This window comes from Suillus discolor, assembly GCF_016758755.1.
Source record: "Suillus discolor strain FC423 chromosome Unknown F5147scaffold_8, whole genome shotgun sequence".
NCBI lineage: Eukaryota > Fungi > Basidiomycota > Agaricomycetes > Boletales > Suillaceae > Suillus > Suillus discolor.
In genome coordinates, this window is record NW_024541255.1 from 21,913 (window position 1) to 49,304 (window position 27,392).

Below are 27,392 nucleotides of genomic sequence, written 5' to 3' on the forward strand. Positions count from 1 at the left end.
ATGAAAAGGTTGACAATTCCCGTCAAACTCCCATCACGTATATGCACGGCTCCCTTATCACGTAAAGGTACATACTCCTGCAGCTAGACTTCTCACCAATCCAAGGTGTTTGAAAAAGTTCATATAATACTCTTACGAGCAGAGAAACCAATCCAAAGACCACTACAGAATACGGTTGAAACTACATGTGAGTGAAGAACCACAACGTTTCAGAACGAGATCCATCTACCCGCTTGCCACATACGCTTAGGTATTATGGGAGCGTCGGGCCGACGAATCCCACCAGTCACCCACATATCGCATTGTGCATTATATTCCTCTACAATACCAACCATCAGAATCAGTCTGCAGTGGAACTGAACTCAATCATGGAATCTCACTAGGCAGCAATGCAAGCTGCTGGTGGGATTCTCAGGCCCATAAATCACGTAGACTGCTACCCCGCAAAAAAAATATAATCCATAGATCATCGGCTAGCTTTCGTAAGTTGCAACAACCCATTGAACCGCGCACGATATCCATCAGCGTATAACAGCATAGTCAGACCATGGATGAAGTCCCTGTTCACAACACCGATCAAAACAAAGATAACGGAAACCACAGGAAAGGGACATACCAGCTCCGCACGAGTGAGCGTATGGGATAGTCCAGCACTTTGGGTATAGTGGTTTGCACAAACGATGGCCAGCGGTCGGTGACAATTGCTTTAGGGTTCGTCAGTGCACGAAGTCCTTCACTGCCACCGAACCGTCCGTATCCACTAGATTTGGTGCCTCCAAATGGCAGATCTTGGCTGTGGGGAAAATTAGTTACCGCATTCCGGATATTAACATACTGCTTACTTGAGCTAAAAGTAGCATATCAGCATTGCAGTAAATCAACATTGAGGCAAAACCGGCTCACATAGTACACCCCAAAGTCATTGACAGATACCATACCACAATGAAGCTCCTTTGCGACTTCAATACACAGGTCTTGATGAGGTCCAAAGACGCTGGCGCCAAGTCCGTATCGCGTTCCATTCGCGATAGTGATTGCCTCATCAATGTCATCATAACGAATGAGCAGCGCAATTGGGGCAAACACTTCATCAATAGACATCAATGTCAGCAACTCGAAACATATAACACAACAACGACACCTACATTCCACCTGTGCAATTCTCGAGTTGGGTTTGGCATCACCTACCACCGTTGCCTGGAAGAATGATTTCCCCTGGCACGATGTATGCAGGAGCTCCTTCCCGCCAACATCGACTCTTGCACCATCTTCCTGCGCCTTGAATATTAGGTCCTCGAGCACATTAAACCTATCATTGCTGATCATAGAGCCACAATCCACGGTGTTGATGTAGCCCTCGCGAGTAGGCGCCAACACAGACCCAAAGCGCAACTTGGCGACGCGGTCCGTCAAAATATCGAATAATTCATCATATTGTTTCGAGTGCACAATGAGACGCTCAATACCGATGCAGTTCTGACCTGAATTTTGGCTGGCACATCAGTCAGTTGGGAACGTGACGAGTAAACATGCGTAAAACTCACAATATACCACGCATCCAGATACTAGACCATTTCTGGAGGTCCGTGTCTGGTAGAATGATAGCAGGGTCCTTTCCACCAAGCTCGAGAGTAACGGGCGTCAGGTGTTCAGTGGCAGCCATGGCGACCTGCGGATAATTTAAAAACAATATAAATAGCGAGTCCAACGTTCTGTTCACCTTTCTTCCGATTTCCTCTGAGCCAATAAAAGTAATGTGCTTAATGAAAGGTGACTTGGTCAATGCTTCAGCCTGATCAGGCCAACAGCAAACAGTCTGAAATTTGGTTAGCATTGTGGTACGAAAATCAACACTACCCATACCTGCACGATATCAGCGTCGTATCCGAGAACCTCTAGGCACTTGTGAATAGCGCCAACAAACCATTCCGTAGACCAAATAACATGTTCAGATGCCTTGAGTACGATAGCGTTTCCGGCAAAAATAGATGCGATGATTGGTGACCAAGCATTATGAAGAGCTACAATCAGATCAGCCGCTTTATCAATTACGTCACTAAAGAAGCACCAACGGTAGTTCCACGATACGATAGCAGCCACCACACCTTTCGGCTCGTAAATGACCTGTGACTTCTTGTAACTCATCATCAAATTCGAATATCTCGTTTCCGTTCGTAGAGCACGTTCTCCGTGGTTAATCAACCACTCTAGCTTTGAGCACGTCGACAATATCTCGCCCAAAGCCGCATCAATCACTACAAGGAATTATCTCAATAACGACAGGAAATGAAACCAAAACAACTTACTTGTCTTTCCTGAGTCGCGACACGCGACCCGCGCACATAACTCCTGGTTCTCCACGAGCCACTTCAGTAAGCTGCGCATGACGCGTCTCCGCTCGCCAAATGACGTCTCGCACCACTTAATCTGTGCATTTTTCGCGCGTTTGATCTTGGCCTCGATTGACCGTGCATCATCCGCGAGAGCGGAAGTGAGGTGCAGGTTGTTAGCGGGGTCGAAACACGTGATATATTCGCGTCCACCTCCTCCAAATTGGAGAGGAAGGAGGTCGGGCATCTGGAGATGCGAGCGTAGGTTGGCATTGGGTATCACACGAGAGTCCCAGCTGGGGTCTGCCGCCTGTCAACAAGAGGAATGAGTTTTATCTTCCATAGGAAAAATATGAAAAACACGCACCTCTGGAGCAGGATGGTGGAAAGGCACTGCGCTGTTGACCGCTTTCTGGTATCTGTCAAACACCAGCCATATACCAAATGCTGAAAACGTGGTGAAGAGGTATAATACATCGACGATGCTGGCATTCGGATCGTCTTCGAGCCATAAGTTGAGCGTGTTTAGCGGATGGAATAAGACATAGAAAAGCGAGTGCATTTCTGCGACGACAGCGCAGAACTGGCAAGAACTTAAGAATTCAAAACCCCAAACCAACGCGTTCGAAATATAAAGACAGAAAAGGCAGATTCTCCATCTGATTCTCAACAACACGTCGGTAAGTTGTCACGTGATGTTACCCACAGGCGCCTATATGTAGTACAACTTGTACAAGAGGAAGATCACAAATTGACAATGACCAGCCTATGTATGAGTCTCCAGGAAAATTACATTAGCTGAAATCACAGAGCAACGCTGATAATGATTTGTAGTTACGTATGGGTATATCAGACAAAAAATTGCAATGTAACGCAACGAGTGGAGTATAAGGAGTAAAGTCAGAGTAGTAGTAACAAAAGGTAGTAATAGAACTCAAACAACACACTCGCGCAGCTGTCGTGAACATAAGCATTAAGCAAACTATGTCCGTCAAACAAGTCAAAAATGCGAATCCGTGGTATGTAAGTCGTGTGGCGGTCATATCGTCTCTTTGATGTTACTGCTCGAGTCCTTTTTCCGCTTGCCCTCGCCAATGTTAACAATCTTCTTTAGCGACGACAGGCTCGACTTGCTCTTCTCGTGGATTTTTCCCTTCTTGGAAGGAGAGCCATCCGGTCCTGAAGAAGTCGCAGATATAGCATTTGCTGCCGGGTCGGAAATAGCATCGTCTGCGGGATTGGCATCTACAACGCCAGAGGAGCCTCCACCACCGACTAACCGAATAGTCGTGCTAGGTTCTTGAGCATCCTCTTGCGACGGCCGCGAAGTAACAATGGACTCTGATGATACAGAAACCTCTAGTTCTACCACTGCATTAGTGGGGGTCGAGGGTTGCAGTGGGACTGCATCCATAGCAGGAGCAGAGTCGGCAAGGAGGTCGGTGACGTTTTCCACCGAAGGGGGTGGCGTCTCTATATGTACGTCGTCTGCCGTAGAGATGACCTGTTTGACAAGAGTCTCTACTTTCGCAGGAGGAGATTGTCTAGGAGGAACTCTAACGATTACCACGTCTGTTGGTATTGCCTGCATGCCGAGCCCACGACCCGCTTCAAGATCCTCGTTAGACGAGCGCTGTGAATCTGGCGGCGATGGGAGAGAGACGACGTCGTTGACAGTCGGTAAGTCTACGGGTAACGGAGCTGGGGGTTTTGTGATGGAGATAGCGGGAAAGGGTGGCGGTGGCTGTGGTATAACATCGGTAGGCTCTTCTGTGAGCTTCAAGTCCGTAAAGACGGGTATAGGAACAATTGCATCGGAGTCAGCGAGGTTCAAAACACCTAGACCATGTCTCTCCCGTGCCTATAATCAATACGTTAACCGTAGACTTCACCGATAAGAGCAATGATGGATACCTTGCCCTTCTTCTCATCCAATGACGAAGATCCGTGAATCAAACCTGATTCATACCATTTCTTAACGCTCCGGTCAGCCCATGCCTCCATTGGATTCAACCCTCTATACTCTCCGGTGAGCCGCAGTCCTCCCGATCCGGCCTCCCCACCACCGTCGCCTTGCCCCCGCCCACTTCCATCAAAGAAGTATGCCTCATACCCTAGGCCATCCTCACTGCCTTCGCTATCTCCTCCCTGTCCCAGCTCAAAGCCCTCACCGCTCTCTAATTCATCGACGAAATTTGCGAGCCACCGCGCCCACCCACCAGGTCCATCGCCATGCCAAAGCACTATTTTCGTGTCAAATTCGCGTCCGAAGACGATTACCTGACCCACGGCGCCACCCTTATCAGGGTTGAGGTCAATGCCGATATAGTTGCCTGCCTTATCTACGACGAGTGGGATCCAACCACGCTGCGAGTATTCTTTCCGCACATAGCCATCAGGTATGGACCGCATGATATCGCGCAGACGTGAATTGCTTCCTGTCTGAGGGTCGTCATCGACTTCGCGCCAAAACCGCCATTCCTCGAGGACAGCTTCGAGGGGGAGTAACGAGAGGCCGAAGAAGAGACCATCTGAGCAGCCCGCTGACGATTCTGCTTCTTGTCCGTCCACGACAAGATACGACTCCCTTACTGCCTGCGGTAGTGCAAAACCAAATTGCATTTCAATTTGTGCGAGGTCCTGTGGAAGAATTCCGTAGTTGAGAGTATCGCCTAGTTCTGGGTATTCACGAGCTAGCCATAGTTTTAGGCGATTCCAGGTATGTTCTAATGGAGGGTAAGGCGGCGGTTGTGTCATTGAATCTACAAAGGGTGTGTGATGAAGAGGAAGGAGTGAAGTTGGTCGTGAGCGAAAGCTGGAGATTAGCGGAAGTCAGTTGATTGAATTGAAAACAAAGTGAGAGTGGACGAACGAAGTCGGTACATAACTGTATGAAGAGATTGGGGATTGCGGTGGATATGTATATGTTGGACTGACTGGTCCTGGTGTCTGAAGAGCCGCTGGGTTGAAAGCGTCTGGATGTCGCCCATGACCCGATGACGAAGTTGGGAGTGAGAAGGCCTCTTGTGTTGTCGACATGGCTTGTCCTCGTCGTACAGATTGTTTACGGTCAGTCGAGAACAGTGAAGCGAACCAATTCATTGTTCGTCGTCGCCACCAAGACACACCGTGACAGTCCGCAAGTTGACCCAAGTGATGTTTGTTGTAAGACAGTTGCTAACCCTCACATTTGGGAAATAGATTTTCGTGTCTATTTGTGTCACATGTGTAAGTAACATGCCACCTCAGACTTTCTGTGTAAAATATATCTTTTACTGTGCAATGCGAAGCGACGGACGGCCTCTTATTTTAATACAGCAACCATCCCAAATATATGTAAAATACAACCGTATGTGTATCAAAGGCTTCGAATGCCCGTGAAGAACGGAATTAACGTGTGATTGATATGCATCAGATATCAAGGGTGGAAATCAAACAAGCCTACTGATCCATGTATTTATATACATATCATCGATAGGAACTTACATCTGCCCAAGGTTGTCAGAGACCTTGAAGTCGCAGGCTGTCTTCGCTTGTACCTCCTCCACCGTCACACCCTTGGCCACTTCAACGAGCGTCAAGATGCCACCAGACCGGTCGACATCAAACACAGCAAGTTCGGTAATAATCTGGCTGACCGCCCGTGCACCAGTCAGTGGCAACGAGCATTCCTGCATGATCTTTGGACCTCCATCTTTTGCACAGTGTTCCATGGCCACAATGACCTTCGTCTTGTCAGGATTTGATACCAGGTCCATGGCTCCGCCAATCCCTGCAGGTGTCACATGAGTCTAGGTACGGACTGTGATGCTGAATCACATGCCCTTCACAAGCTTGCCTGGAATCATGAAGTTTGCAATGTCGCCAGCCTGGGATACTTGCATAGCCTGGAAAATATTTGATCACAAAAAATTCCTACAACCAACCAAGATGAAACATACACCAAGGATGGCGACGTCCATGTGGCCTCCCCGGATCATACCGAACGAATCAGTTGAATCTATGTACAGCACATCAACACGCGCCTCTTGCTGGTGTCCTGACGTCACTCACCAAAGACCGAAGCGCCCGGTAGCAAAGTGACCGTCTCCTTTCCAGCATTGGTTATGTCACTATTAGCTTACTATCAGCACCAACATCATTGGAACACATAGCCAGCGATACCCACAGATCGACTTGGTCTTCAGAGGGGAACGGACCCATTCCCAGAATGCCGTTCTCACTTTGCAGCCAGATCTTGATGCCCGGTCGGAGATACTCCGTAACGAGGGTGGGAATGCCGACACCAAGGTTTACATAAAAGCCATCTCTGAGCTCTTGTGCTGCGCGCTTTGCTATTCTGCGCCGTGTGCTCTTTTCCAGGAGTTCCTCAGGTGAGGGGCCACCTGTAGTTCCGGGTGGCGGAGCAGTGGCAATTATATCAAAACCTCTTGGCTCAGTGGCCTGCACCACACGGTCAACAAATATTCCTGGGACGTGGACAGCGTTTGGCGGTAATGAGCCAATAGGGACAATTTCCTCTGCCTAGAAGCATGATAAGCTTTGTGCTAAATAGTTACTGCACTATTCTTACCTCTGCGATAACCAACTGCGCATTCCTTGCCATGGCGTTGTTGTAATTGTTTGCGACATATCGGAACATGAGGTTGCCTGCCTCGTCTGCCTTCCAGGCGTGGATGAATGCGACGTCACCAGCGATGGCAGGCTCCATGATATACCGCTTTCCATTGAAGTCTCTGTATTCCTTTTTGTTTCCCGGTATTAAGATACCTTCTTTAAAGCCGCCCGTTTTAAATCTGATGGGAATTCCGCCAGTTTCAACGGTCGTGGAGGCACCTGTGGGTGTGAAGAAGGCAGGAATACCTGCGCCGTGTGCACGCATCCGTTCAACGAGGGTACCTTGCGGGACCAGTTCGAGGGACATCTTTCCATCGAGGTACATCCGCTCAAGGTATTTGTTTCTGAGCGAGCAATGAGCACATGAACTTAAATGCAGAAGTAGCACATACCCGCCAAGGTATGATATTATGAGCTTGTCAAGTTGCCCGCTTTTCATGAGCTTGACTAGTCCATTATAATTGGTGAGACTCCACTATTGGGCGCGGAAAACTGAACTACTTACCCAGACCCAAATCACTTGAACCAGCATTGTTGGATACAGCAGTTAAACCGTGCACGTCCGTCCGTCGTGAAAGAGCAGTGATCAAAGTCTCTGTGGGGCGATTAGACATCCTTCTTTAGAATTAGTGGGCAATGAACTTACCAGGAGTACCACACAAGCCGAACCCTGACATTGAATGAAATCGCGTCAACTCCAATCTAACTGCAATGACGCAGACATACCTCCACTCAGGACAATGTCCCCAGACTTCACACCTTGCACAGCAGCATCTGCAGATGCCCATACTTTCTTCCGCTGGAGTGCATCAGACTCAGGCTGCGTCGCATAATGTCTTATATACAACCGGAAGGATGTCAGATCCTGGTATCGTCGAAAAATGCGAGTACTATGCATAGGAAGGAAGGGAGCAAGACCCATAGGTGCCAGATTTCAGGTCCCAGGACAGTGAACCAGAGGAATTTGGTTGTAGTTGACCAGGCGAATGCCAATTCCGTTCCGAAAATCAGTCAGCCGTCACTGGTCAGGTGGTCAGTTTCCGCCTCGAACCTTATCGTAGCGGTGGGCAAGCCGCCCCTCCCCGACTGTCCGAGAACGTCCGGGAAATGGCCGACTCTAGGGCTACTCCACATAGACTCTGAGGCCAAAGTCTTGGGCCGGTCTGGGGTTTCGGCAGGCGGAGTTCAAACATTCTTCGATGACAAGACGTCACGACTGACACAATCTCCCGCCCCCTCCCGCCGCTTGCCTGCTGCCGCGCCCTCTTGCCCGTGCAAACAGGAAATCGGGCGGGCGGCCAGATGGGCGGGATGTGAACAACAAAAGCTACTGATAGTGTGCATTTTGAGCGGAGCACGAATGCAGCATTCCAACAACAGATGGCGGGCGGGCGGGAAGGCATTTGCATTGGCAGGGAGGCAATATTCGCAGCGGCGGGGGAGCTTGTGTTAGCTATTGATCAATATTGACATGTGACGCTTTGCCTGTTTGAACTCCGCCTGATATCAGCTCCAGACCGGCCCAGGACTTTGGCCCGAGAGTCTACCCCTAGTCCTGACTTTCACGCTTGTCCGATTATCTCTTGGTCGTGTTTGATGGTACACTAAAACATGTGATCCTTAGCCAAGCAGGATTACACCGAAGCTAGGTGAGGAGGCTACACTCCAAGCATGTTCAAAGTGAGAACGAGCAAAAGTCCCACTGACACAAATGGTAACATCAGAAGTCAGTGAGTCCACACGATGATCTGAATGACACTTCGAATATGACTCAACATGATCGATGAGTGCTGAGTACAAAATCCAATCGTAGCAGCGAACATGGCCTCAGAATGATTAGTACAACAGGTCATGATACAACGCGACATAAAGTTTGTTATAGTTGCCGGACAACCGAATTAGGCATTTAAGGTTTGAGGTGGCTGTCAGCTGTAGTGCACCCCTTTTTTGCTCAAGCTGGGAGGCAGCTTTTATTATTATTGAACTCGCCCATTGAAGTCCTTAAGTGGTACAAGAACAATACACGTGCTGCAACGAACAATTTTCGTAAGGAAACGATGGTAACAATGTTTGTTCGATGATAATAAATTAATAACCTCGAAACCTGAGAGCGATCAAAGCTTGCTCAGGTTGCTCCGTACCTTGAAATCGCAGCCGGTCTTCGCCCTGACTTCTTCAAGTGTTACGCCTTCCTGGAGCTCAACAAGCTCGAGGTGACCGTTCTTCCTGTCGACGTCGAAAACGGCCAACTCCGTAATAATTTGGCTGACAGTACGGGCACCCGTGAGCGGAAGAGTGCATTCCTTCAAAATCTTAGGACTGCCGTCCTTTGCACAGTGCTCCATTACAACTATAACCTTCGTCTGGTCTGGGTTAGACACCAGGTCCATAGCTCCTCCGATACCTAAGAATGTGATCGGCGATGAGAATGCAGAAGACTGACGAAACATGTTTAAATCACGAACCTTTGACCAGTTTTCCGGGAATCATGAAATTAGCGATGTCGCCTGCTTGTGAGACTTGCATAGCCTATGAGATGAACCGGAATAGTGCGAGATGAGTCAGAAAGTCGACAAGTATACGAAAATACTCACACCGAGAATGGAGAGATCGACGTGACCACCACGGATCATAGCGAATGATTCACTTGAATCTGCCCTGTGGCGTTAGCAACCAAAGGTGAATCGAGCGAGAAACATACCGAAAACCGAGGCACCTGGCAGCAAGGTCACAGTCTCCTTGCCCGCATTGATGAGATCCCTACAAAAAGATGCTTAGTATGAGGAAACATTCCCTGGCGACACAACTTACGGATCCACTTGCTCTGCCGTAGGATATGGCCCCATGCCGAGAATGCCATTCTCGCTTTGCAACCAAACACGCACACCGGGTTCGAGGTACGCCGGAATGAGAGTAGGTATGCCAATACCGAGGTTTACGTAGAATCCATCCTTGAGCTCTTTGGCGGCGCGCTTTGCAGTACGATGACGCATCTTCTGTGCGAATTCTTTTTCAGCACTCAGAGTGGACTGTTCACCAGAAGATGATGGGCTTGGCGCAAGCTTGATATGCTCTATTTGCTTTGGTGCGGTGGATTGAACAACTCGGTCGACATAGATGCCAGGAACGTGGATGGCGTTTGGTGAAAGAGAACCAGTAGGCACGATTTGGTCTGCCTACAAAGAATGCATCAAATTCCTCACAAAAATACTGTGATGTACTCACCTCCACTATCGTGAGTTTTGCGTTCTTCGCCATGACCGTGCTAAAATTCTGCTGGGTATACCTATACAAGCCAGAACATTTAGCGCTGAGGTAAACGAACCGAAAATGGCCTCCTCACCGGAAAACACAGTTGCCAACCTCATCCACTTTCCATGCACGAATAAAAGCGACATCACCAGCAATAGCCGGTTCCATGATATACTTGCGACCTCCGAATTCCCGTGATTCTTTCTTAATACCTGGTATCTTGACGCCGTTGGCAAATCCTCCTTCGTTGTATCGTGTTGGGATCGAACCATCTTCTACTGCGGTTGATGCTCCCGTAGGGGTGAAGAAGGCTGGGATACCAGCGGCATGGGCACGGAGACGCTCAACGAGTGTACCTTGAGGGCATAGCTCCAAAGACACCTCGCCCTTGAGATATAGAGCCTCGAAGGCCTTGTTTCTGGAAAGATAGATTATTTATCTCGCGCTGGCCCCCACAAGATGAGTCACTCACCCTCCAGGGTATGAAGCGACGACCTTATCAATCTGCTTGGTGTTAAATAACTTTCCTATGGATATTCATGAGTTTTCACGGATCATGGATAGTTGTGGAAAACAAACCAAGTCCAGAGTCGCCTGCGCCAGCATTATTGGAAACTCCTGTTAGCTTTGTAACGTCCTTGCGCTTGGCTAAGGCGGCAAGAAGCGTGTCTTGTTGTATCCTAGCTTAGTTACACAGTTCAAGATCCACCCTCTAGCGAGACTCACCTGGCACACCAGCCAAACCAAAACCTGAATGTCGACGGTATATTACGTTCGGTATAAGAATAAAAGTTACAATACTCACCGCCACATAGAAGGATATCTCCTGATTTCACATCTTTGACTGCCTCATCGGGAGATTCCCACACCTTCGACTTCGGGACGGTACTGGACCATCTTCCTCTGAGCAAGACGGTCACACGGGGTTTGAAAAGTACTGGGACGAGCGTCGCTCGCGAGACGTATGTAGCCAGCATTAGACTCATTTTTCGATTTTTCTCAGTTAACACTTATAAGATTGATATTTCGGAGACGAGCTCCGAAACGCCCCTTGGTGCTAACTTGCGATATATCGTGAGAACGATAAATATTGATCTAAAACATTCTACTGACTACTCCGAACTTGCATATACACAAATCCGTCAATCTCCATCCGATTTTCACCAGCTAGGGATCAAGCTAAGGCTAAGGCTGGCTAAGCACACCAAAGCTGAGTACAAGGCACGTACCCTGAGTACCGTTTTCCTTGACAAAATGAAGGGCGACTAGCTCGCCGTTGCTATCTGCAAGGTTCATGCCCCTGCGCCTGCCTATCTTTCCAAGGCGACCCTCTTCTGTGTCCCTTCCGGATTCGCGGTTCGGTGCTGCGGGCATTGCCATCTCAACGTTACCTTTCTTCGCAGGGTCGCGTTCTGGGTCTCCTGTCGGAAAAAATTTCTCGCTTTGCTCGCTACATCCTGGGTCAACGCAAAGTTTCGAGTGCCCAACCAACTATCCCCGTTATTTGGGCATCGCCCCACCTGTATCCTGGCAGCACGATGAGTCTCCTCTTCCAGCGATACACACAGGCTTGTTTGAGCTGTCGGTCTTCAAATCAACCTTTTCTAGCCAAACCACATAGCCTCGTACTTATTACCGTTTGTTCTTCGTCTTCTGAATCGACGCTGACACAACAATTCCGAGCTTCAATAAGATGATCTCCACTTTCCCTCCGCATGCTTATCCGGGCGTTGGTATTGCCCCCCTCCCACTTCACGATCTGTCAATCCCACAGACTTCAATCCGAATGACCCCTCCGCCTGGATGTCGGCAGAGTACAACAACTCTCAGACTTCATCCACATACACTGGCTTCCCTGCGCACTCCAACATGTCTCTGCCTGTTGTCATGCCCTAGCCGCAGCATGCAGCCGCCCAGTTCGATCACTGGAAAGACATGTCACAACAGTACAACGCCAGGGGGTTGGACTACTTGCAGGAGTGAGCAACAGATCACAACATGGTTCTCCTGCTACTCAACTGGCATTCAGGGTTTGTTCTTCCCGTTCGGCGTTATTGATCATCACGAACCCCCCATCATGGGTTTCGACAATAACTCGTATTGATTGTTTCAGCTCGGCGCATATCCGCCTCCACTTACACGATCTATCACTTTATGTGTAGCTATTTTCTTACGCTTCCACGTTTGTATCCATATCGTTTTGATTGTCTTGTATGCTTGTGAACGAGCAATATCATTATACTCGCTTTAACCTCGTTATCGCGCAGAAAGTGAACTGCGTTGTACTTCCTAGACGATCCCCTCATTTCTGCCCTCCTGTCCAACAGACCAATCGATCTGGAGACCATTGGTTGAGGAAGGATATGGATTTGGTGCGTTGGGTGTGCCCCCGCAAGCGTCACCCCGTCATCCCTTATCAGATAGACCTTCACACAGAAGCCAGATCCGCGCACCTAACTTAGTTATATGTTTCTGGGGCCTTAGCATCAACAAAACCATATATTTAACCGAACCCATTTACAAATATCCTATATAATATAAAAGCAAATCCACTCACTCTTTGCAGAGCACTGGGCAGCCATCAAATTCACCGAACATTACAGTGTCACTACTGCTGGCCAGTCGATATATGCACACGCTCTTGGAAAACGATTGAGGTCCACGGCATACTCGAGTTAAGAAACCTTAGCTAGCTAAGAACATTTGACAAAGGAAAGGTATGGGCACATTAGGCTGCTATCGTGGTATGATTGACATTCCTACTTCTACACAAGGGTATAACTGGCATGCAGGGCGCTTGGGCCATCGAGTCGTCCGTCCAATTATCTTCCGCTTAGTTGAGGTAAACGTAGTATACAAGCAAGTTGAGCTCAAGCGTGCACTTCCGGTGGTGCGACAGATGAGAAACTGCTCGGAGCAATTAAACGAATGCTCGCATACAGTGCCGCATGCATGCAGGCCAAGAATGGAGCACGTTACCTGAAGTAACCTTGTCCTGTATCCCCGACTCCCAAAGGAGGGTTTTGTAGGTTAGAAACGTACCCGTCTCTGTCAGGTTGTTATTGCCTTATTGAGTGGTTCGTGGTTGCCGCGTCGCATCGTTGTGTGTTTTTCACTCCTTTGTCTTGTCTCACTTGTTTTTCGGCATTAAATTCAGTACGACCGAAGTTCTGAGCTGAGTAGTCGAGTCGAGGCGAGACATTACTGATACAGCCGGGCGGAGTTGGGGACTGGCGGTTAACCGCCGTTACGATTGGCATTAACCTTGTAATATGCCAGCCTGTTCAAGACATCTGACATCATCGGTCGCTGTCTCGGATCTTCATTCATGAGCTCTCGAGCTATTTCGAGTAGCGTGTTGCGATCCCTGGATGGACTACACAGGGAGCACAGCTCCTCCAACGTCTTTCCACAGGACCACAAGTCTGCGCGGATCGCGCTGTAGAGGCCTTGACCAGCCGCGACTTCAGGCGCAAGATATCCGGTGGTGCCAACAATGCCGCGGAACATTGTTTCAGTGCCTTTGACGCGTACGGATCTGTTGAAGTCGATAATAGACAGGCGGCCACCGTCGGCGGGGAGGAGGATATTTGGAGGCTTCAGATCCAGGTGCGCCACGCCATGCTGATGCATGAAGTCAACAGCTTTGAACAGCTGCTCGGCCACAGGCCATAGGTGCGCGCTGGCGTTGGATAGACTGGTAAGGTGGCTGCCAGCCATAGGCATTGATATGACGTTACCCCCATGCACCGGCCAGATTTGGACTGGCGAGATGGTGTAGTTTGAGGGAGATTCAATTCCCGTGAGGTATCGCAAGATCTCGACCTCCTTTTGCCCCTCTTTCACGAATTTGAGATATCTTTGTTGAGAATCATCCTCGATATTTGACACCAAGGCGAGGAACGGATGCTGTAAGATGTATTGTCAGTGTTACTATATTGTAGATGGCAGTGGTACGCACCCCAAATACAATGAACAAGATCTGGTAATCCATCTTTTTCAAAATACCTTGAATGTCGTCAGCATCAAAGACGCCGAGATCATCCTGAGCGCCACTGGCTTCACGGTTTTCTTCGAAGACAGAGGCCAATGTCGTTCTCGGCGTGTTGTTGTGCTGAGCCTGTGACGTAAGAGAAATCACCTTGGAAGCGGCAATCTTGATGTTGCCAAGGCGTGTGTTGTTCTTTGGATCAATTTTGCCTGCCAAATCGTCGAGCTCCTGCGCGAGGTTGTACATCTCACGAAGGAATGCGACTGCCTCATTGGCCTTTGTAAGGTCAAAATTTTTCTGGACAATGAATACCTGGCCTCCGTTTGAAAAAAAAAAGCGACGACAAACAGAGCGACATACCTTTCTGTCTGCACCAGGCTGGGTAACAATATATCTTTCGGCAGTCAAATTTGCACGGAGATAAATTGCCACAACGAAGAATTTCTCTCCGCTTGGCATAAAACATTGTCCTACCCACGCAAGAGCGATTCCTTGAACTAGCATGCGGAATCGATTGGACTCGCTTCTCTGTGAAACCACTTCACAGATCATGAAGGGGCAAAGAAACGACGTAGACGAAACCATGCAATCGCTGGCTGGGGAGAACTTGCACCAGGCGTTGCGATTATCCCGAGTATTCAGGAAGATGGGAAATTCCCAAGGTGTCTGCCTGAGAAATTAGTGATAGTCAGTTGGGCTGTAACAACGAATTGATCCCACTTACTCCTTGTATTTAAAATGTTCACTACGATGGGAAAAGAAAGGCGGCGATATAAAATGCACAGTGAAATTGCTAGCCTTCTGGGAGGAGGAGGAGTCCGCCAGAAGAGCGCAGTCTTGGTGATAAGAACGGAGGACGTTGAAGAAGGCTGCGAATTCCCGGGTATCATTCACATCGACGGGGTGGTCCTCGGTGGGTACAGCGGATAAAAATGTGGTATCAAAAAGTGGCTGGCAACTGGTGGCATTTTTCAGGTCCTTTGTCGTATCCGGGATGAATCTAGCGGGTGTGACTGGGGTGATTGACTGGTTTGAACTTGATAACATCCTCGAAGAGTCCGCATGAGACGGCGGGTCGTCGTTTGGTACAGCGTATGTACGCGTTCGAGCCAGTCGATCCTCTAAGTCAACGATTGAATCTGGTCGTTCTTGGCCATCAATCAGCCAGGCGCCACCGTCCAGGTTATGTTCAACGTCTCGCGCGGTCCATGACTGCAGCTTTGCTACAGTGACTTGCAAGTGACGAAAAAGCTCTTCATCTTTCTTAAGCACATTTTCAATGGCTTTATCTGTCTCCTCTGAAGCAGAGGATGAGAATGTCAATTATCAACAGATACAGTGGTGATGCACCTTCGAGTTGTGGAGGCTTAATCACCAAGTAGACATGATCGTTTCTTAGTTCTGATCCCAGTACTTTCAAAGATCTATTCGGTGACACTTCTGTCCAATTTTGCTCATCCAGACATTGTTGGACAATGTCGGTGTCGTCCAAGACGTCGTCGAAAATTATTACAGGGTTCTCGAATTTGTAGAACTTGCATCGATTATACAGGATCCTCTTCAGGACTGGATGATAGCGGGGCCCAAGGTATTCGAAGATATCCGAGATTCTACTATTTGCAGATATTGAAACTTTGCAAAGTTCGTTCCCCAGCACGGCATAGAAATCGACTGTGGCTGACTCGTCCCTACGTGACGTTAGTTGAATGCATAGAGTCATCGAGTGCAAGTGCGAACATTTGCAGATTCTAGCACCATGATGTACAAGCTCCCCATTCCGGATTCCTCCGAGTCGCACAGGTCACAGGAATGATTCGTTTTGTTCGCATACTTCTATTTCCTTTCGCCACCAGCGCCTGATATTACATTCCTCTCCGTACCTGTTGCATTCTTCCCCCCAGCTCACGCGTTTAGAAATGCCACTGGTCTCGGTCTTTCCTTCCGGACCGCTTGCGCAAAGGCGCTATAGTAACGGTGTCGATGGTCTATCTCTCTGGCATCATATCTCATCACAGCAGTGTAATGATCACTGATAAAGCCAAGGAGCAACGGGACATACGGTAGTGCACTTTATTGTTTACACTGGCAAACATAACTACACAAATGTCCCTTCGAAACGCTGAATACAAAAAAAAATGATCACTGGTAAAGCCATGATTTCTGAATTCTACCATTACACATCCGTATTGCGAAGACAGTCACCCAATTGCATTGAATTCCTAGTAGGCTCGTGACCAGCCTGGCTTTATACACCAAGCAGAGTTTTAATTTTAACAGGTGTTGATCGTGATCGTGCCTGGTACTCGATCGTGCTCCAACCATTGAAGAATATTGAAGTTTTGTCATTTATTCTATCTCATCTTTGTTGTTTATACTACTCTAGAAGATAACGTATTAAAGAGTGGTTACGAGTCTAGATTCCCAGTAGAAATCGCTTGTACCGTTGGATCAGGGGGTCCCAAGGGCAAGAGTTCCGCACCAAGGGCCTGTTGGCCCTTTCCATAGCTCAGTCAGCGTGTAGACTAGGTCTCGAGCATGTTGTCGCGTAGCTTCACCTCATTCCAGCTTGGTTGCTCTGTCTCTGGGCTGCGAGCCCCTCGGCCTGCTCCACCGTGGTACTGTACAGTTGGTGCGTCGAAGTGACTGGATATTTATCTGACTCCTTTCCTCAGAATACATATATTACTTCAGTGGAACTTCATGAAAGCATGACTCGCACAGACTATGACAGACTTCGAAGGAGGCATACTAGTCAGAAAGGAACGTGTTTGGAAACATTTACCGCCAATAATTATAATTACAATAACAATCGCCAATAGTTTTAGAACTCAGGCCACCCAAACTAACGACGATGGGAATGCTTGAAAATGTGATCAAATGGCTCAATAATGGGCAACTTACATGCGAGGGCAATAACCAAGTAGAGGGTGAGGAGCATGAGACCTTCCATATAATTTGCTTTCCCATCCCTGAAACTAGTGAGTTAGGTCGGAATGACCATGTGGTAAGAGGGAAACTGACATGAGTAATAGGTTGACCAGAAAGACAGATACAAAGAGGACAAGTGTCTGAAAATTCGTTAGAAACATAGATAATGACGGAATATGTTCTGGATAAGCAGACCTCGAAGTTATGGAAGTGCAACGTCAGGGGTTGGTCGACGCTAAAAAAGAGGACCGTAAGAAAAACGCCTCAAGATATGCAATATATGGTCGTACATCCAACCGGCAATCACAAAAAGTGGCACTACGAGGCAGGCAATTTGCTATCCAATAGTCAGTACAATCACAATGTTATGAGAAACGGTCTACACTTACAATCGAACTACCAACGCAAATGGTGATAGTGAGCTCGTATTTATTCTTCATTTCCATCCAGACTGAAGTTACATGTTCTGCAGCATTGCCCTACAAATGATGTTGGGAGGCAGTTGGTCGGATACAGCTTGAAACATACCACGATCGGCAACAAGACAACACCAATGAAGGCCTTCGGGATGGAATATCGGACTGCAGTTTCCTCCATGGAGGCAACCACTGGTATAATCGAACAGTTGAGTACAAGACCAAGGGAAAAAGGTGGGACACTTACGATACTCAGCACAACATGCAATGACGACAGTTACTGATAAAAGTCTAACGAACGATAATAAGCGCCCAATGTATCAAATGACAAAACCAAACATACGCAACACCAGCAGCGGCCGTTCCCATGCGAGGCTCCGTTTCCGCCATCTCACTGTTTTGTTCATCCGTAAGTGGAGAAGGCGCAATGAAGAGGTCGGGATGGGTTTTTAACTGAACCCTGGAATGAGTACGTGGAAGGAATAAGATATTGGAACATGCCTGAAACCAAATGTAGGCACAGTAAACTCCTAGGAGCAATATGGCAGTTCCTCTGGAAATAAAGAGTAGACCTGCAGTGGGACATTGGTCGGGGTCACTGCAATATTTCTGCTTTCCAACGTCTGTGATACTTGTATACGCCGCAGGAATAACAAGCGCTGTGAAGTATTAACAAAACTCCTGAGTTAGAGGAAATATTCGTACTAATACACGAGAGAGTCATAAGCTAGACTGGGTTAGTTATGATTGCGATGAACAAGTCAGATAACTTACGGAGGCAGATCTAAATATTGCAGTAATTTAACTAAGGATATGAAGGACAGAAAAACAGAGGACGCACGCCTGAGCTCCAGTACCATTGAAAAATGATATAATCCACCTATACCGAGTGAGCCCATACTCCCCTTTGAAAGAACAGAGGTCCCTTACTGGCAAGAAACGAACAACCAAGGACAAGCAGTATATTTGACAAGATCGATCCCAGCATCTAGCTCAAGGTCATTATATCACAAATAGTGGCCGTATGAAGACACCCACAGACATCTGAACAATTCGTAATTGACCTGGGATCATCGTGAGTTACAAACAACTTCAGAGAGGTTGACAGACCATTGAGTAAAGCAGCAGCGCCGACGATAATTTCAACGGCGTTCCCAAAGGATGCATTAAGGAGACCTGACATAGTTTCCCCCAATTTGACGGACAATTGATCAGTTGCCTCGCCCAACAACTAAAAAAAATGGTGTCAGTCTTCCAAGAGTCTGAAGCCAAGGGCACGATGGCCATGAAGCTAAAGAAAAATACAAGCCCAACATCCCAGTCCATGTTATGGGATATGAAGCTTAAAGGTATGAATACCAGTAGGACATCGAACCATGTCCCAAAAATAAAGAACTTGAACGATTGGGTCCATGATGGCTCACCCTCGCCTTTCATGAAGTTGACGACTCGACGAGTGATAGAAAGGTTTCTATGACCTGTATGGCCACCGTTTTCGAGGAGCGGTGCGTATTCAAAGCTGGACATAGATGACTGGGGAGGACGTGTTTCACGTTACGAATTTCGAACGCTCTGCAAAGTCACTTATAGTGTAGCACTAACTGTGACCACACCATCCACTATTGATGACACAAGCGGAGGTTAGTGGAACTATCCACACCGCGATGGATTTCGTGATGTGTCACATCATTGTGGTTTGTGGAAGTTTCGCTGCCATTGCCTGGGGATATTATTCATACTCAACTGGTCTACAGGCGAGAGCATCCCGCCTGCCTTAGGACGTGCACTACCCTCAGGCTCTATGCTGAAGACAACTCGCTTGTGTATGATCGAGGCCCGGGCAGCGGGTCATGGTAATATTTTTTCATGATTTGAACAAGAGCTGTCCGTGTAAGTAACTTACTGATTTATTCAACCTGTGGATGCGATTGGATACTCCCAGTAAACCAGAACCAAACTGTATTAGATGTATTCGATGCGTTGTGACTGACCTCACCACTTTCCCCTGTGTCACTGGTTGCACTCCAGCACGAGACAAATCCGGTCCAAGTGACAGTATGACGAACCTTGAGGTACTCTTTTTCGTCCCTGCGAAGTGATCCAAGCCTAGAAAAGTATTAATAAATGATTTGAAGGCCGAGACCGATGACTTGTCTGTCATAGAAGACAACTTTGCGGGATGTCATCACCTTAAAATAACACCTGTGGTTCTATCTCGTGACATGTTCCTGAAACAGTTGTGCGTCGGTGCACACTGGGAAGTGAACGTGCCGGATGAAAAACCAATTCATTTGAATCCTTGGTATGTCTAGTCACAATCCAGTATGTCTAGCTGGGAACTCAACCAGTGGGGGTGATACAGCTAGAGCAGAAGTCAGTTAGCTTACTATGGGCGGCCATCATTCACACTGCGGCGTAACTGCGTAGCAAGCAGCGCAATTTTCAATTCGGTACGCACAAATAAATTTACACGTATTCAGATGGTGACCTGAAAGCAAGCTAGTTTGAACTTTATAAGCCTGCCAACTGGAACATCGAGCACTGGGACCTACCAAGCTACTCCAACTATGCTCGCCAGCTGAAAACAAAATACGCCAAGCGCTAACCAGAAGGCCAAGAAAAGGTCCGCGATGGCGTTGATGTGGCACATGTTGATGGCAGATGTGGCGCGTGACCTTGCATGACGAGGACATGTCGTCAGACTGCGCGGGGTCACGGTGCGTATATAAGCAAAACCCCTCTTGCTCCGTACCTTCATCCTCGTAAAGCAAATCACAACATTCACAAAGAGTATCAGAGAATTAACATGTCAGGCAGTTGGACAGACGATATCTTGCTCAAGGTTTGTGGTCTCTCAAGCTTTAGCCTGATCATGTCGGACTCACCTGTCTCAACAACTAGATTGCAAACATCATCGTTTACTTCCTTTTCCTTGGTTCCAACGTCTACACTGTAGCGACACCTCATGATATCTACTTCACTGGCAGGGATACATACATAACACCTGCTCCATGGGCCTTTTTGATCTGGTATGCTGTTTACTGTCCGCCCTAACAACCAATACTTATGATACTCTCAGGTCTCTCATCCACTTGCTTCTCCTGGGTACCATCATCTACCAGTTCACCGCCTCTGGCAAGAAAGTAATAATTGATGGCATTTCATGGCGCTTCCCTCTCCTCGGCATCCTGAATGCGATATACGTACATTTATGGGCATCCCAACACTATATATTCGCATTCGTCCTTGCTTTGTTCGTAAGCAGTGCTATCTCCGTAAGTCTCTTCGCTCCCTTTATGGTGTTCAGCGCATCACATCTTTCATATTAGCACATCTACTACACGGTGAAGAAGTTCCACGCACCTGGTAACATCGGTGACGAAGTTTTGGTCCACTTGCCCTTCTCCCTTTACCATGGGTGGACTACCGTTCTTGTTGTTATCACTGCGTTCCAAGCATTCGGCGTCAACGCGATTCTTGAACCAGCCGGTGTTTGGACTAAGGTTTTCGCATTCCTTGCTCTGTACGTCAACAAGGTTCTTCTCGTGATACATCAGAATTCTAATGTCGTATAGGTTCTTCCTTGAGGCGACTGCGGCCACATATGCTTTCTCCAGCCCTGAGGGTGACCTTCCTGCCAGCTTCGCGATAACGTGGTCCCTGTTCGCGATCTTTGCTCATCAAAATGTTCACCGCTCGGGATTCATTCACTGGTCTGCACTCGCGTTTGCATTGCTCTCTGCGTTCTGGGTTTTCATGGGTATCTTTGGCACGTACAAGCGGTACAGGGTTGTCAGTGGTTCAATCCTTTTGGACGAAGAGCGTGCACCACTTGTTGGCGGTGAAAATTGAAACGTTTTTGAAAGCAATTCGAAGAGAACGAAGATGAACCCATATGACTATTGAATGTCCTTTTTGACATTGACGTAGGATTTCCTAATGTACTTCCCGTTATGAACATTCTTCTTGCATGGCTAGTGCTGTTGTCTTTACTTATGAGTTGTACTGTAGTTTGCTTGTATATCTATGGCCGAATCAGCAAAAGCGTTATCGATTCAGTTGAACTTCTGAAAGGGGTGCTCAGGCTCAACGAATCGTGGTATAAGTGGGCAGTAATACATTGTAACCCAGACTACGAGCGTATCGTAACATATGTTCTACTAAAACGAATAAAGCGTTCAAAAGACATGAATTGCCTTGACGTGGATGTTCCAATTGCAATTAAAATTGAGGAGAAAGGCGGCGAAAATGATTATCAGTGAAGAGGGAGGAGGAGGAATATCCGTGCACTACGTCTGCTCCCCGGCCTTTCGACCCTCATGTAAATATATTTTTATAATAGGCCTCGCCCACTACCGTCATCGAAAAGAGTCGTCGAGAATCAGGGCGGCCCTATCGACAAGCGGTGCAGTGCGAGCCGTAGTGTGATGGAAGGCAGGAAGATAACGAAGCCTCGAGTGGAGACAACATCAAGGTTTCCTGAACTCGCACAGCACTGTGTAGATGGTGTTGAACGCGGTATAAATCTCTTCCCTGACCTAGCGGAAAGGAGAAGAACAACAGGTGTCAGCGGAGGGTTCGAACCAGATCCACCAACACGTCGTCTCATCTTGAAATAATCCAAGAATCACTGACGAGAAGATGTAGCAAAGGTCTTCACCTTTGCACCAGTCAACACTATCTTCCCCGACACGAAGATCAATAACACGACCTTCGGCTTGAGCATGCGGTAAATGAGACCAGGGAACAACTAAAAGCGCGTGAGCAAATGAAGGTCTCGCATTACACTTACATACCTCAGGCTCGTAACTGCTGAACTGTCCGTGGCTATACGCAAGACCCTCCAAGCGAATGGGAAACTTCACGTCACAACTTCCGACTATATTTTGAATCTTGAACTCAGCGAACTTGGCGTCGAAGCCAAGCTTTTGCACGATACGTGCGTACTTGCGCGACGCCAATCTCGAATCGTCTTCGCTCTTCGCACCCGTGACGACCATCTTGCCTGAGGCGAAGATAAGAGCCGTTGTCTTGGGATCACGAATTCGCATGATAACAGCTGCAAAACGCTATCGTGCAAAGCGCATTGGCGTGCAACGACAGGTAGTCAAACAGTAGTACCAACCTTGGGGTTATACTCTGCATTCCGAGCGTGCAGTGCAATGGTCTTGAGGTCAAGACGACAATCGAGGTTAACTGTTGCAACAATATTTTGCAGCGTGGGCACGATGCCCTCCACAGCCGTAATGTGTTGTTGCTCAAGTGTGAGAGGGGCCGGAGTGGCGGGAACAGCATTGACCGGTGGTGTCGAAGGACCTGCCACAGCGGCTGATGTTGTGCCATTGCTAATTACCGTTGTTGCATTTGCAGGCTGTGACTGTGAAGGAGGAGGGGTATGTGATTGAGACAGTGGCGATGGTCCCGGAAGCGCGAGATTCGATGGCGCAGGAAGACTATAAGCACCAGCGCCGGGTAATGCTAGACCATGATTAGGTTGGGCAGCTTGGGGCTGAGAGGGTTGACTTGGTTGCTGGTAAGGCGCAGCAGACCTGCCGAAGGTAACCTGACGAGCGGGGAGTGCGAAGGACATTATTGACAATTGGAAAGACAACAAAAATTTGTTCTTCTAAGTTCGTGGGAAATCTCGGCGGGGAGAAAAATTGCGTGAAGGGTCGTGGTCGAGGCTATTATATATACCTTTCAATTTTAAACTCCGACCATGACTCAGATGTAATTTCCTTTGGACGTTTCTCTTCCTCTTTCTCCCATCATAAATCCATCACTTATGATCCGAGTGCGTTACCTTGTATTTTTCCTTAATCCTTGAATGCGCAAGGTAGATACTGGTGCGAACATCTTACTATGCTTTGTTCTGAATGAGCAGGATACCTTTGGAATCGACTTCAAAGCTACACATCGACCAGGCGCCCATTGTATGTGGCGTGTAATATTCCAGAACCCTACCCGAAAAGGTAATATTGTTCCCACGCCCGTGTAACCATGATGGTGTACGTGGCAGCGCAGCACTGCTGAGCAGTGCAGTCTTGATTTGGGGTACGAGACTAGTGCTAGTATATATCCCATCTTCCAGACTTAGAGGGATTGAAATATTGATGTTGTTTAGAAACAATCTAGGCAGTGTGTAGATCCTATCTTACATATTTGTACAGCCTTTTACGTCCTCTTACTGCAACTCAAGTTCTCATCTTTGACCCACCCGCGTCAATCTTGACATAATGGATACGGGATGTTACCAAATACCTACCCAGTAGCATCTCATCATGGCAGGTGTACATGCCTTGTCGTATATATGTGCGCATCAGTACTTTTCCGCAATGTACGCCGTGTGGAATCATCAAAGCTGCGTGCGCCCCTCCCTGAGAACGCTTTTCCAGACAGTACGGACGTATGTATAATCAGTCCATCTTCTGTCATGTATGTGGTCTAACTAGGGGTAGGTATGTATGGTACATATTATATCGTTTTGCCGCTGAACTCTGCTCTGCCAGCAGAAGTGCATGCAAGTAACCCTTAATACAGGCTGATCTCCCCACTCTAACCAGCTAAGTCAATGGTGGTCAATTGTCCTCTTCTGTCAAGGCTGCTATCGAGACTTCTTGGGTGAACACTATGTCCGAATTGGATTTTGATTCGGAGACACTACGACGAGTCACGGTCCTATAAATGTAAGTTGTGGCCACCAGAAGGTTGCATGTAATGAGCGAAACTGCGAGCTAATTGTTTTTAGTATGCAGTCAACCTTAACAAGATGCGCAATTCATACCTCAAGATCAGTCGCGATTCTCAAGGCAATCCTGAAATGGTTGAGTTGGCAGACAGCTCGGAAAATCGAGAAGATCGTCACAATGATACTGGTCGACAGTGCTGCCAGTATCATGATTCGTTCCTTCGCGGGAAGCCTCATGCCCCATAGAAGATGCGAGGTGAATGATACAATGATTATATCAGAAACGCAGTCCGCTGTTGATATCATCGTGAGTGGTCAGGATGTGGTTCAGACCAGATGATTTACTTATCAACTCAAAAATAATCACGAGGTGGGTCAAATACGCATGCTCGTGCTTATGCTTGTTGGCGCGATGGTACCAATCAGGATCGTGGCCATATTGCCAAGCTCTCTGCGCCACTAAAGCGCCATACAGCACCAGGAAACCGAGGGCTATTGCAATGGTCTTTAAGCGCAAGGACCTGACGGACCAGAAAATACGTGCCACAGAAAAGAGAGTACTTTGTCGGACTGCCCTGGTTTTATGATATGCTCAGTGAGCAACGCTGATGCACGGGAAGATGCACACCAGATAGCTGATGGAAATGCAAACCCGTATGCCCAGAAACATATGGCTGCCGACCGGCCGCCATCTGTTATGTAAAGATAAGTGTTAACCACAGTGGATAAATCATGTTGCCCACCAGCATAGAAGATTTTCCATCCAACAATTAATGAGGTCTTCGACGTTCGTCATCATTGCGATATAAAAAATACAACAACTTGCACTCACCACCCCGCATGCAAGCGCTACGAAAGCCCACATGTCCTCCACCCAGAACATTCGCGTCCGCACACGATATCCGAGCCGCAGGATAGTAATCAAAACACCCAAGACCTGAAGGATAGTGCAAACGACTGAAAATCTTTTGAATGGCTAGAATGCCTGTAGAAACGTTCAACTTTACCTCTCCACACTGTATGTAACATAGTAGTGTATCGATGTACGCTGAGCAGCAATGCAAGACCCAGCAATTCAGCTCGAGACTTAAATTGTGCATAAACCCTGAGGCAACGTAACAAAGCGTGGAAGATCAGCAAGGTCACGATAGAGCCAAGAAGGTCTCAGGCAACTTGGCAAAGGTGAATCTATTGGTCTGACTAGAAATCAAGGTACAACACGTACTTGTAACATAGCTCTCATGTTGTTAATCATTAGGGGGTTCTCCGCCGAGCGGTTCTATTAGGCCCCAACCGATACCTGGATGTCAACGATTTTGGGTTTATGTTACTTGTCAACCAGGGAATTATTCTTTGATAATGAAGTTATCATGCATTCTCAGTCGTTTTGGGTTCTCCCAGCCAATCACGTACGAGCCGTTTGATCCCATCGAAGATCAACGGCCAAGCTGTGGGTGTTTGTACTTAGCACGAGCACGTGTCAATTCAGGGATAGTTGATTGGGAAACCTGCCAAGTACATTGAATGTGACTCGTGCCTGCCTTCACTGCCCTTCAGGGAAAAAAGCAAAGTGAAAAAAACCCACCAGGTCACTTGTCTTGGAGAGCGACCGGCACGTATTGCATGTAACTTGCCGTAGACTTATCTCTTCGATAAACTCGGTAGCACAGACTACGAACTTCGTTCAAGATCTAACAAAAAAGTTACTCCAGTAGTTGGAACAATTGATTACTACTACTTAGCTCACCTCCGAGTCAAGACCAATTCGGAAGTCACCGGTCACCGGTGTCACCGCTGATCGCCACAGCTATATATAGTTGGCAGCCAACTCTAACGCCATGATGTCACGGGAGAACAGTGATATGCCCTGCCTCAGGCCGCAATATTCAATCACGGGTCATCGTACTCTTTTCGAGTTTTCGGGTCTCGAAAATAAAATAGACTAAATTCAACATTAGTTACACAGTATTGACAGTCTTCTCGCCTTGCAATGTAGATTGAATCCTCGAACTTCTCTGCTCACCGCTTCCTGACTCGGCATTGTCCAAGTCGACAGTGGTGAAGACCCCACCCGTAGTGGTTCGCGTCGTGTAATCATCGTCATCGATGGGGATCGAGTCATCCGCACCCGCGGAACTAATGATGCGGTACAGGAGAGTAACTACGACAAGGAGGTTGCAAACAAGAAGCGACAGGGCCGTCTAGTACGTTCAACACTCAGATTAAAGTACTCCTAGAAAAAAAATGACTGTACCTCGAAGTCTGTCGTCAGGGCAAGAACAGTGACATATTTCGATATTTGACAGACTCCCCGGAAGATGGATATAATGGTGATGATGATGCTGGAGGAGAATATGGCGAGAATCATCCTTTTTTGTCTTTTTGGCAGTCCGAGACTCCAGAGTAAGCGCAATGGCAGAATAATCAGTATTGTGTCGGATAAACAATCAGCTTACAAAGCGTGTGAGTTCAAGTCGTGTAAGAGCCACAAGAAAGTCGCACTTATCAGTTCGAACATGATCATTGGTTTCGTCATAAGTATATGCACCTTTCCAGTTGTTTGATACCAGCAGGTGTTATGCCCATAATGCCACGCTTTTTGTGCAACAAGTCCTGCCCACAAACCGAGGAAAAGACCAGCAAGACAGAATATCAGGCGACGGAGGTGCTGCGTTGCGTAAACAATGCGAACGATGGAGAACAAGATACTTTGCCGGACAGCCCTACTTGCCCTTGAGAATCGATGGTGGAAATTTGAACAGATACTTACCACACGACGGAGGGGAAAGTAAATGAGTACACCCAGAACGATACAATTCCTTCTTCACCCACTGCAGGCAAGAGTTCAATAATGAGTAGGCAATATGCACAAGCGAACTCCTTTTACCTGCTTTAGTGTAAGTCCAGCAAGAAGTAAACACGGCTACCCCGCAGAGAAATGCGACGCCTGCCCAAGCATCCTCGACCCAGAACCTGCCCAACCAAATACGATAGGCGAGTCTAAAAATCGTCAATACCAGCCCTAAAACCATAAACACACTCGAGACGGCTGTGGGAGGGTCAGTGAAGCTTTTATACCATGGAAAAATTTACCTCTCAGAGTCACGAAGGTCGACCAAGAAATCACCAGTGCCATGGGGTGAATACCAAAAAGGGGGCGGCACCCCAGA

At 47.7% G+C, this 27,392-nt stretch overlaps 9 protein-coding genes across 9 annotated transcripts; 1 reads left to right on the forward strand and 8 right to left on the reverse strand.

Moving 5' to 3' along the window:
- Positions 1–19: 19 nt before the first annotated feature.
- Positions 20–2,963, reverse strand: F5147DRAFT_606436 (Aldehyde/histidinol dehydrogenase). The gene is made up of 11 exons (XM_041432343.1): positions 2,698–2,963; positions 2,307–2,640; positions 2,073–2,255; positions 1,864–2,021; positions 1,721–1,816; positions 1,545–1,669; positions 1,146–1,492; positions 904–1,085; positions 843–847; positions 617–793; positions 20–560 (listed from the first exon to the last, which is right to left on the reverse strand). Exons 1-11 carry the CDS (start codon positions 2,890–2,892, stop codon positions 467–469), a joined length of 1,896 nt encoding a protein of 631 aa, XP_041296777.1. The 5' UTR covers positions 2,893–2,963; the 3' UTR covers positions 20–466.
- A 140-nt stretch (positions 2,964–3,103) lies between these two features.
- On the reverse strand, positions 3,104–5,518 carry F5147DRAFT_629736 (uncharacterized protein). The gene is made up of 3 exons (XM_041432761.1): positions 5,203–5,518; positions 4,245–5,145; positions 3,104–4,191 (listed from the first exon to the last, which is right to left on the reverse strand). Exons 1-3 carry the CDS (start codon positions 5,430–5,432, stop codon positions 3,370–3,372), a joined length of 1,953 nt encoding a protein of 650 aa, XP_041296778.1. The 5' UTR covers positions 5,433–5,518; the 3' UTR covers positions 3,104–3,369.
- A 21-nt stretch (positions 5,519–5,539) lies between these two features.
- On the reverse strand, positions 5,540–7,867 carry F5147DRAFT_409018 (uncharacterized protein). The gene is made up of 9 exons (XM_041429650.1): positions 7,594–7,867; positions 7,453–7,542; positions 7,340–7,394; positions 6,904–7,291; positions 6,499–6,854; positions 6,384–6,442; positions 6,272–6,330; positions 6,154–6,217; positions 5,540–6,102 (listed from the first exon to the last, which is right to left on the reverse strand). Exons 1-9 carry the CDS (start codon positions 7,733–7,735, stop codon positions 5,813–5,815), a joined length of 1,503 nt encoding a protein of 500 aa, XP_041296779.1. The 5' UTR covers positions 7,736–7,867; the 3' UTR covers positions 5,540–5,812.
- A 1,023-nt stretch (positions 7,868–8,890) lies between these two features.
- On the reverse strand, positions 8,891–11,181 carry F5147DRAFT_676114 (3-oxoacid CoA-transferase). The gene is made up of 11 exons (XM_041435993.1): positions 11,005–11,181; positions 10,926–10,949; positions 10,779–10,868; positions 10,672–10,726; positions 10,291–10,617; positions 10,173–10,233; positions 9,759–10,123; positions 9,649–9,707; positions 9,542–9,600; positions 9,413–9,476; positions 8,891–9,351 (listed from the first exon to the last, which is right to left on the reverse strand). The coding sequence occupies exons 1-11, from the start codon at positions 11,174–11,176 to the stop codon at positions 9,062–9,064; spliced, it is 1,566 nt and encodes a 521-aa protein (XP_041296780.1). The 5' UTR covers positions 11,177–11,181; the 3' UTR covers positions 8,891–9,061.
- Positions 11,182–13,309: 2,128 nt separating this feature from the next.
- Positions 13,310–16,064, reverse strand: F5147DRAFT_409138 (uncharacterized protein). The gene is made up of 6 exons (XM_041429651.1): positions 15,928–16,064; positions 15,541–15,878; positions 14,915–15,488; positions 14,551–14,860; positions 14,161–14,502; positions 13,310–14,108 (listed from the first exon to the last, which is right to left on the reverse strand). Coding segments are annotated over exons 1-6 (2,238 nt in total). The 5' UTR covers positions 15,930–16,064; the 3' UTR covers positions 13,310–13,436.
- A 668-nt stretch (positions 16,065–16,732) lies between these two features.
- On the reverse strand, positions 16,733–19,061 carry F5147DRAFT_751480 (calcium proton exchanger; the record flags this gene model as incomplete). Its single annotated transcript, XM_041440189.1, has 15 exons — positions 16,733–17,032; positions 17,092–17,159; positions 17,212–17,258; positions 17,314–17,353; positions 17,409–17,455; positions 17,508–17,597; positions 17,647–17,726; positions 17,782–17,825; positions 17,878–17,987; positions 18,036–18,193; positions 18,240–18,261; positions 18,436–18,522; positions 18,573–18,598; positions 18,645–18,765; positions 18,813–19,061. The coding sequence occupies 15 exons, from the start codon at positions 19,059–19,061 to the stop codon at positions 17,019–17,021; spliced, it is 1,203 nt and encodes a 400-aa protein (XP_041296782.1). The 3' UTR covers positions 16,733–17,018.
- Positions 19,062–20,234: 1,173 nt separating this feature from the next.
- Positions 20,235–21,603, forward strand: F5147DRAFT_606446 (uncharacterized protein). The gene is made up of 5 exons (XM_041432344.1): positions 20,235–20,376; positions 20,436–20,563; positions 20,614–20,809; positions 20,864–21,057; positions 21,110–21,603. Exons 1-5 carry the CDS (start codon positions 20,341–20,343, stop codon positions 21,384–21,386), a joined length of 831 nt encoding a protein of 276 aa, XP_041296783.1. The 5' UTR covers positions 20,235–20,340; the 3' UTR covers positions 21,387–21,603.
- On the reverse strand, positions 21,604–23,182 carry F5147DRAFT_676135 (TBP-domain-containing protein). Its single transcript, XM_041435994.1, has 4 exons — positions 22,660–23,182; positions 22,331–22,603; positions 22,195–22,284; positions 21,604–22,072 (listed from the first exon to the last, which is right to left on the reverse strand). The coding sequence occupies exons 1-4, from the start codon at positions 23,122–23,124 to the stop codon at positions 22,004–22,006; spliced, it is 897 nt and encodes a 298-aa protein (XP_041296784.1). The 5' UTR covers positions 23,125–23,182; the 3' UTR covers positions 21,604–22,003.
- A 2,866-nt stretch (positions 23,183–26,048) lies between these two features.
- On the reverse strand, positions 26,049–27,306 carry F5147DRAFT_409288 (uncharacterized protein). Its single transcript, XM_041429652.1, has 5 exons — positions 27,110–27,306; positions 26,993–27,053; positions 26,725–26,945; positions 26,477–26,673; positions 26,049–26,423 (listed from the first exon to the last, which is right to left on the reverse strand). Exons 1-5 carry the CDS (start codon positions 27,252–27,254, stop codon positions 26,181–26,183), a joined length of 867 nt encoding a protein of 288 aa, XP_041296785.1. The 5' UTR covers positions 27,255–27,306; the 3' UTR covers positions 26,049–26,180.
- Positions 27,307–27,392: the final 86 nt, after the last annotated feature.

Excerpts from the sequence above, each read along its gene's own strand:
- F5147DRAFT_676114 (XM_041435993.1), bottom strand. The coding sequence starts at position 11,176 with ATGCTGGCTACATACGTCTCGCGAGCGACGCTCGTCCCAGTACTTTTC. Across the intron at positions 10,618-10,671 it reads GTCGCTTCATACCCTGGAGG|AAACAAGGCCTTCGAGGCTC; the intron begins GTGAGTGACTCA and ends CTATCTTTCCAG. Across the intron at positions 9,352-9,412 it reads TCCCGGAAAACTGGTCAAAG|GTATCGGAGGAGCTATGGAC; the intron begins GTTCGTGATTTA and ends TCACATTCTTAG.
- F5147DRAFT_606446 (XM_041432344.1), top strand. The coding sequence starts at position 20,341 with ATGTCAGGCAGTTGGACAGACGATATCTTGCTCAAG. Across the intron at positions 20,377-20,435 it reads CAGACGATATCTTGCTCAAG|ATTGCAAACATCATCGTTTA; the intron begins GTTTGTGGTCTC and ends CTCAACAACTAG. Across the intron at positions 20,564-20,613 it reads CCATGGGCCTTTTTGATCTG|GTCTCTCATCCACTTGCTTC; the intron begins GTATGCTGTTTA and ends TGATACTCTCAG.
- F5147DRAFT_676135 (XM_041435994.1), bottom strand. The coding sequence starts at position 23,124 with ATGTCCTTCGCACTCCCCGCTCGTCAGGTTACCTTCGGCAGGTCTGCT. Across the intron at positions 22,604-22,659 it reads ATGCAGAGTATAACCCCAAG|CGTTTTGCAGCTGTTATCAT; the intron begins GTTGGTACTACT and ends TTTGCACGATAG. Across the intron at positions 22,073-22,194 it reads TAGTGTTGACTGGTGCAAAG|GTCAGGGAAGAGATTTATAC; the intron begins GTGAAGACCTTT and ends CCTTTCCGCTAG.
- F5147DRAFT_606436 (XM_041432343.1), bottom strand. The coding sequence starts at position 2,892 with ATGCACTCGCTTTTCTATGTCTTATTCCATCCGCTAAACACGCTCAAC. Across the intron at positions 2,641-2,697 it reads TCCACCATCCTGCTCCAGAG|GCGGCAGACCCCAGCTGGGA; the intron begins GTGCGTGTTTTT and ends TCTTGTTGACAG. Across the intron at positions 2,022-2,072 it reads TATCGTATCGTGGAACTACC|CTCTTCATAATGCTTGGTCA; the intron begins GTTGGTGCTTCT and ends ATCTGATTGTAG.
- F5147DRAFT_409018 (XM_041429650.1), bottom strand. The coding sequence starts at position 7,735 with ATGGGCATCTGCAGATGCTGCTGTGCAAGGTGTGAAGTCTGGGGACAT. Across the intron at positions 7,543-7,593 it reads CGGCTTGTGTGGTACTCCTG|AGACTTTGATCACTGCTCTT; the intron begins GTAAGTTCATTG and ends ATCGCCCCACAG. Across the intron at positions 7,292-7,339 it reads ATAATATCATACCTTGGCGG|AAACAAATACCTTGAGCGGA; the intron begins GTATGTGCTACT and ends TTGCTCGCTCAG.
- F5147DRAFT_629736 (XM_041432761.1), bottom strand. The coding sequence starts at position 5,432 with ATGAATTGGTTCGCTTCACTGTTCTCGACTGACCGTAAACAATCTGTA. Across the intron at positions 5,146-5,202 it reads TACAGTTATGTACCGACTTC|CTTTCGCTCACGACCAACTT; the intron begins GTTCGTCCACTC and ends GCTAATCTCCAG. Across the intron at positions 4,192-4,244 it reads TGGATGAGAAGAAGGGCAAG|GCACGGGAGAGACATGGTCT; the intron begins GTATCCATCATT and ends TATTGATTATAG.
- F5147DRAFT_409288 (XM_041429652.1), bottom strand. The coding sequence starts at position 27,254 with ATGGTTTTAGGGCTGGTATTGACGATTTTTAGACTCGCCTATCGTATT. Across the intron at positions 27,054-27,109 it reads CTGGACTTACACTAAAGCAG|TGGGTGAAGAAGGAATTGTA; the intron begins GTAAAAGGAGTT and ends TCTTGCCTGCAG. Across the intron at positions 26,674-26,724 it reads GATCATGTTCGAACTGATAA|CTGATTGTTTATCCGACACA; the intron begins GTGCGACTTTCT and ends ACGCTTTGTAAG.
- F5147DRAFT_409138 (XM_041429651.1), bottom strand. Across the intron at positions 14,861-14,914 it reads GAACATTTTAAATACAAGGA|GCAGACACCTTGGGAATTTC; the intron begins GTAAGTGGGATC and ends CTAATTTCTCAG. Across the intron at positions 14,503-14,550 it reads AGCCTGGTGCAGACAGAAAG|GTATTCATTGTCCAGAAAAA; the intron begins GTATGTCGCTCT and ends AACGGAGGCCAG.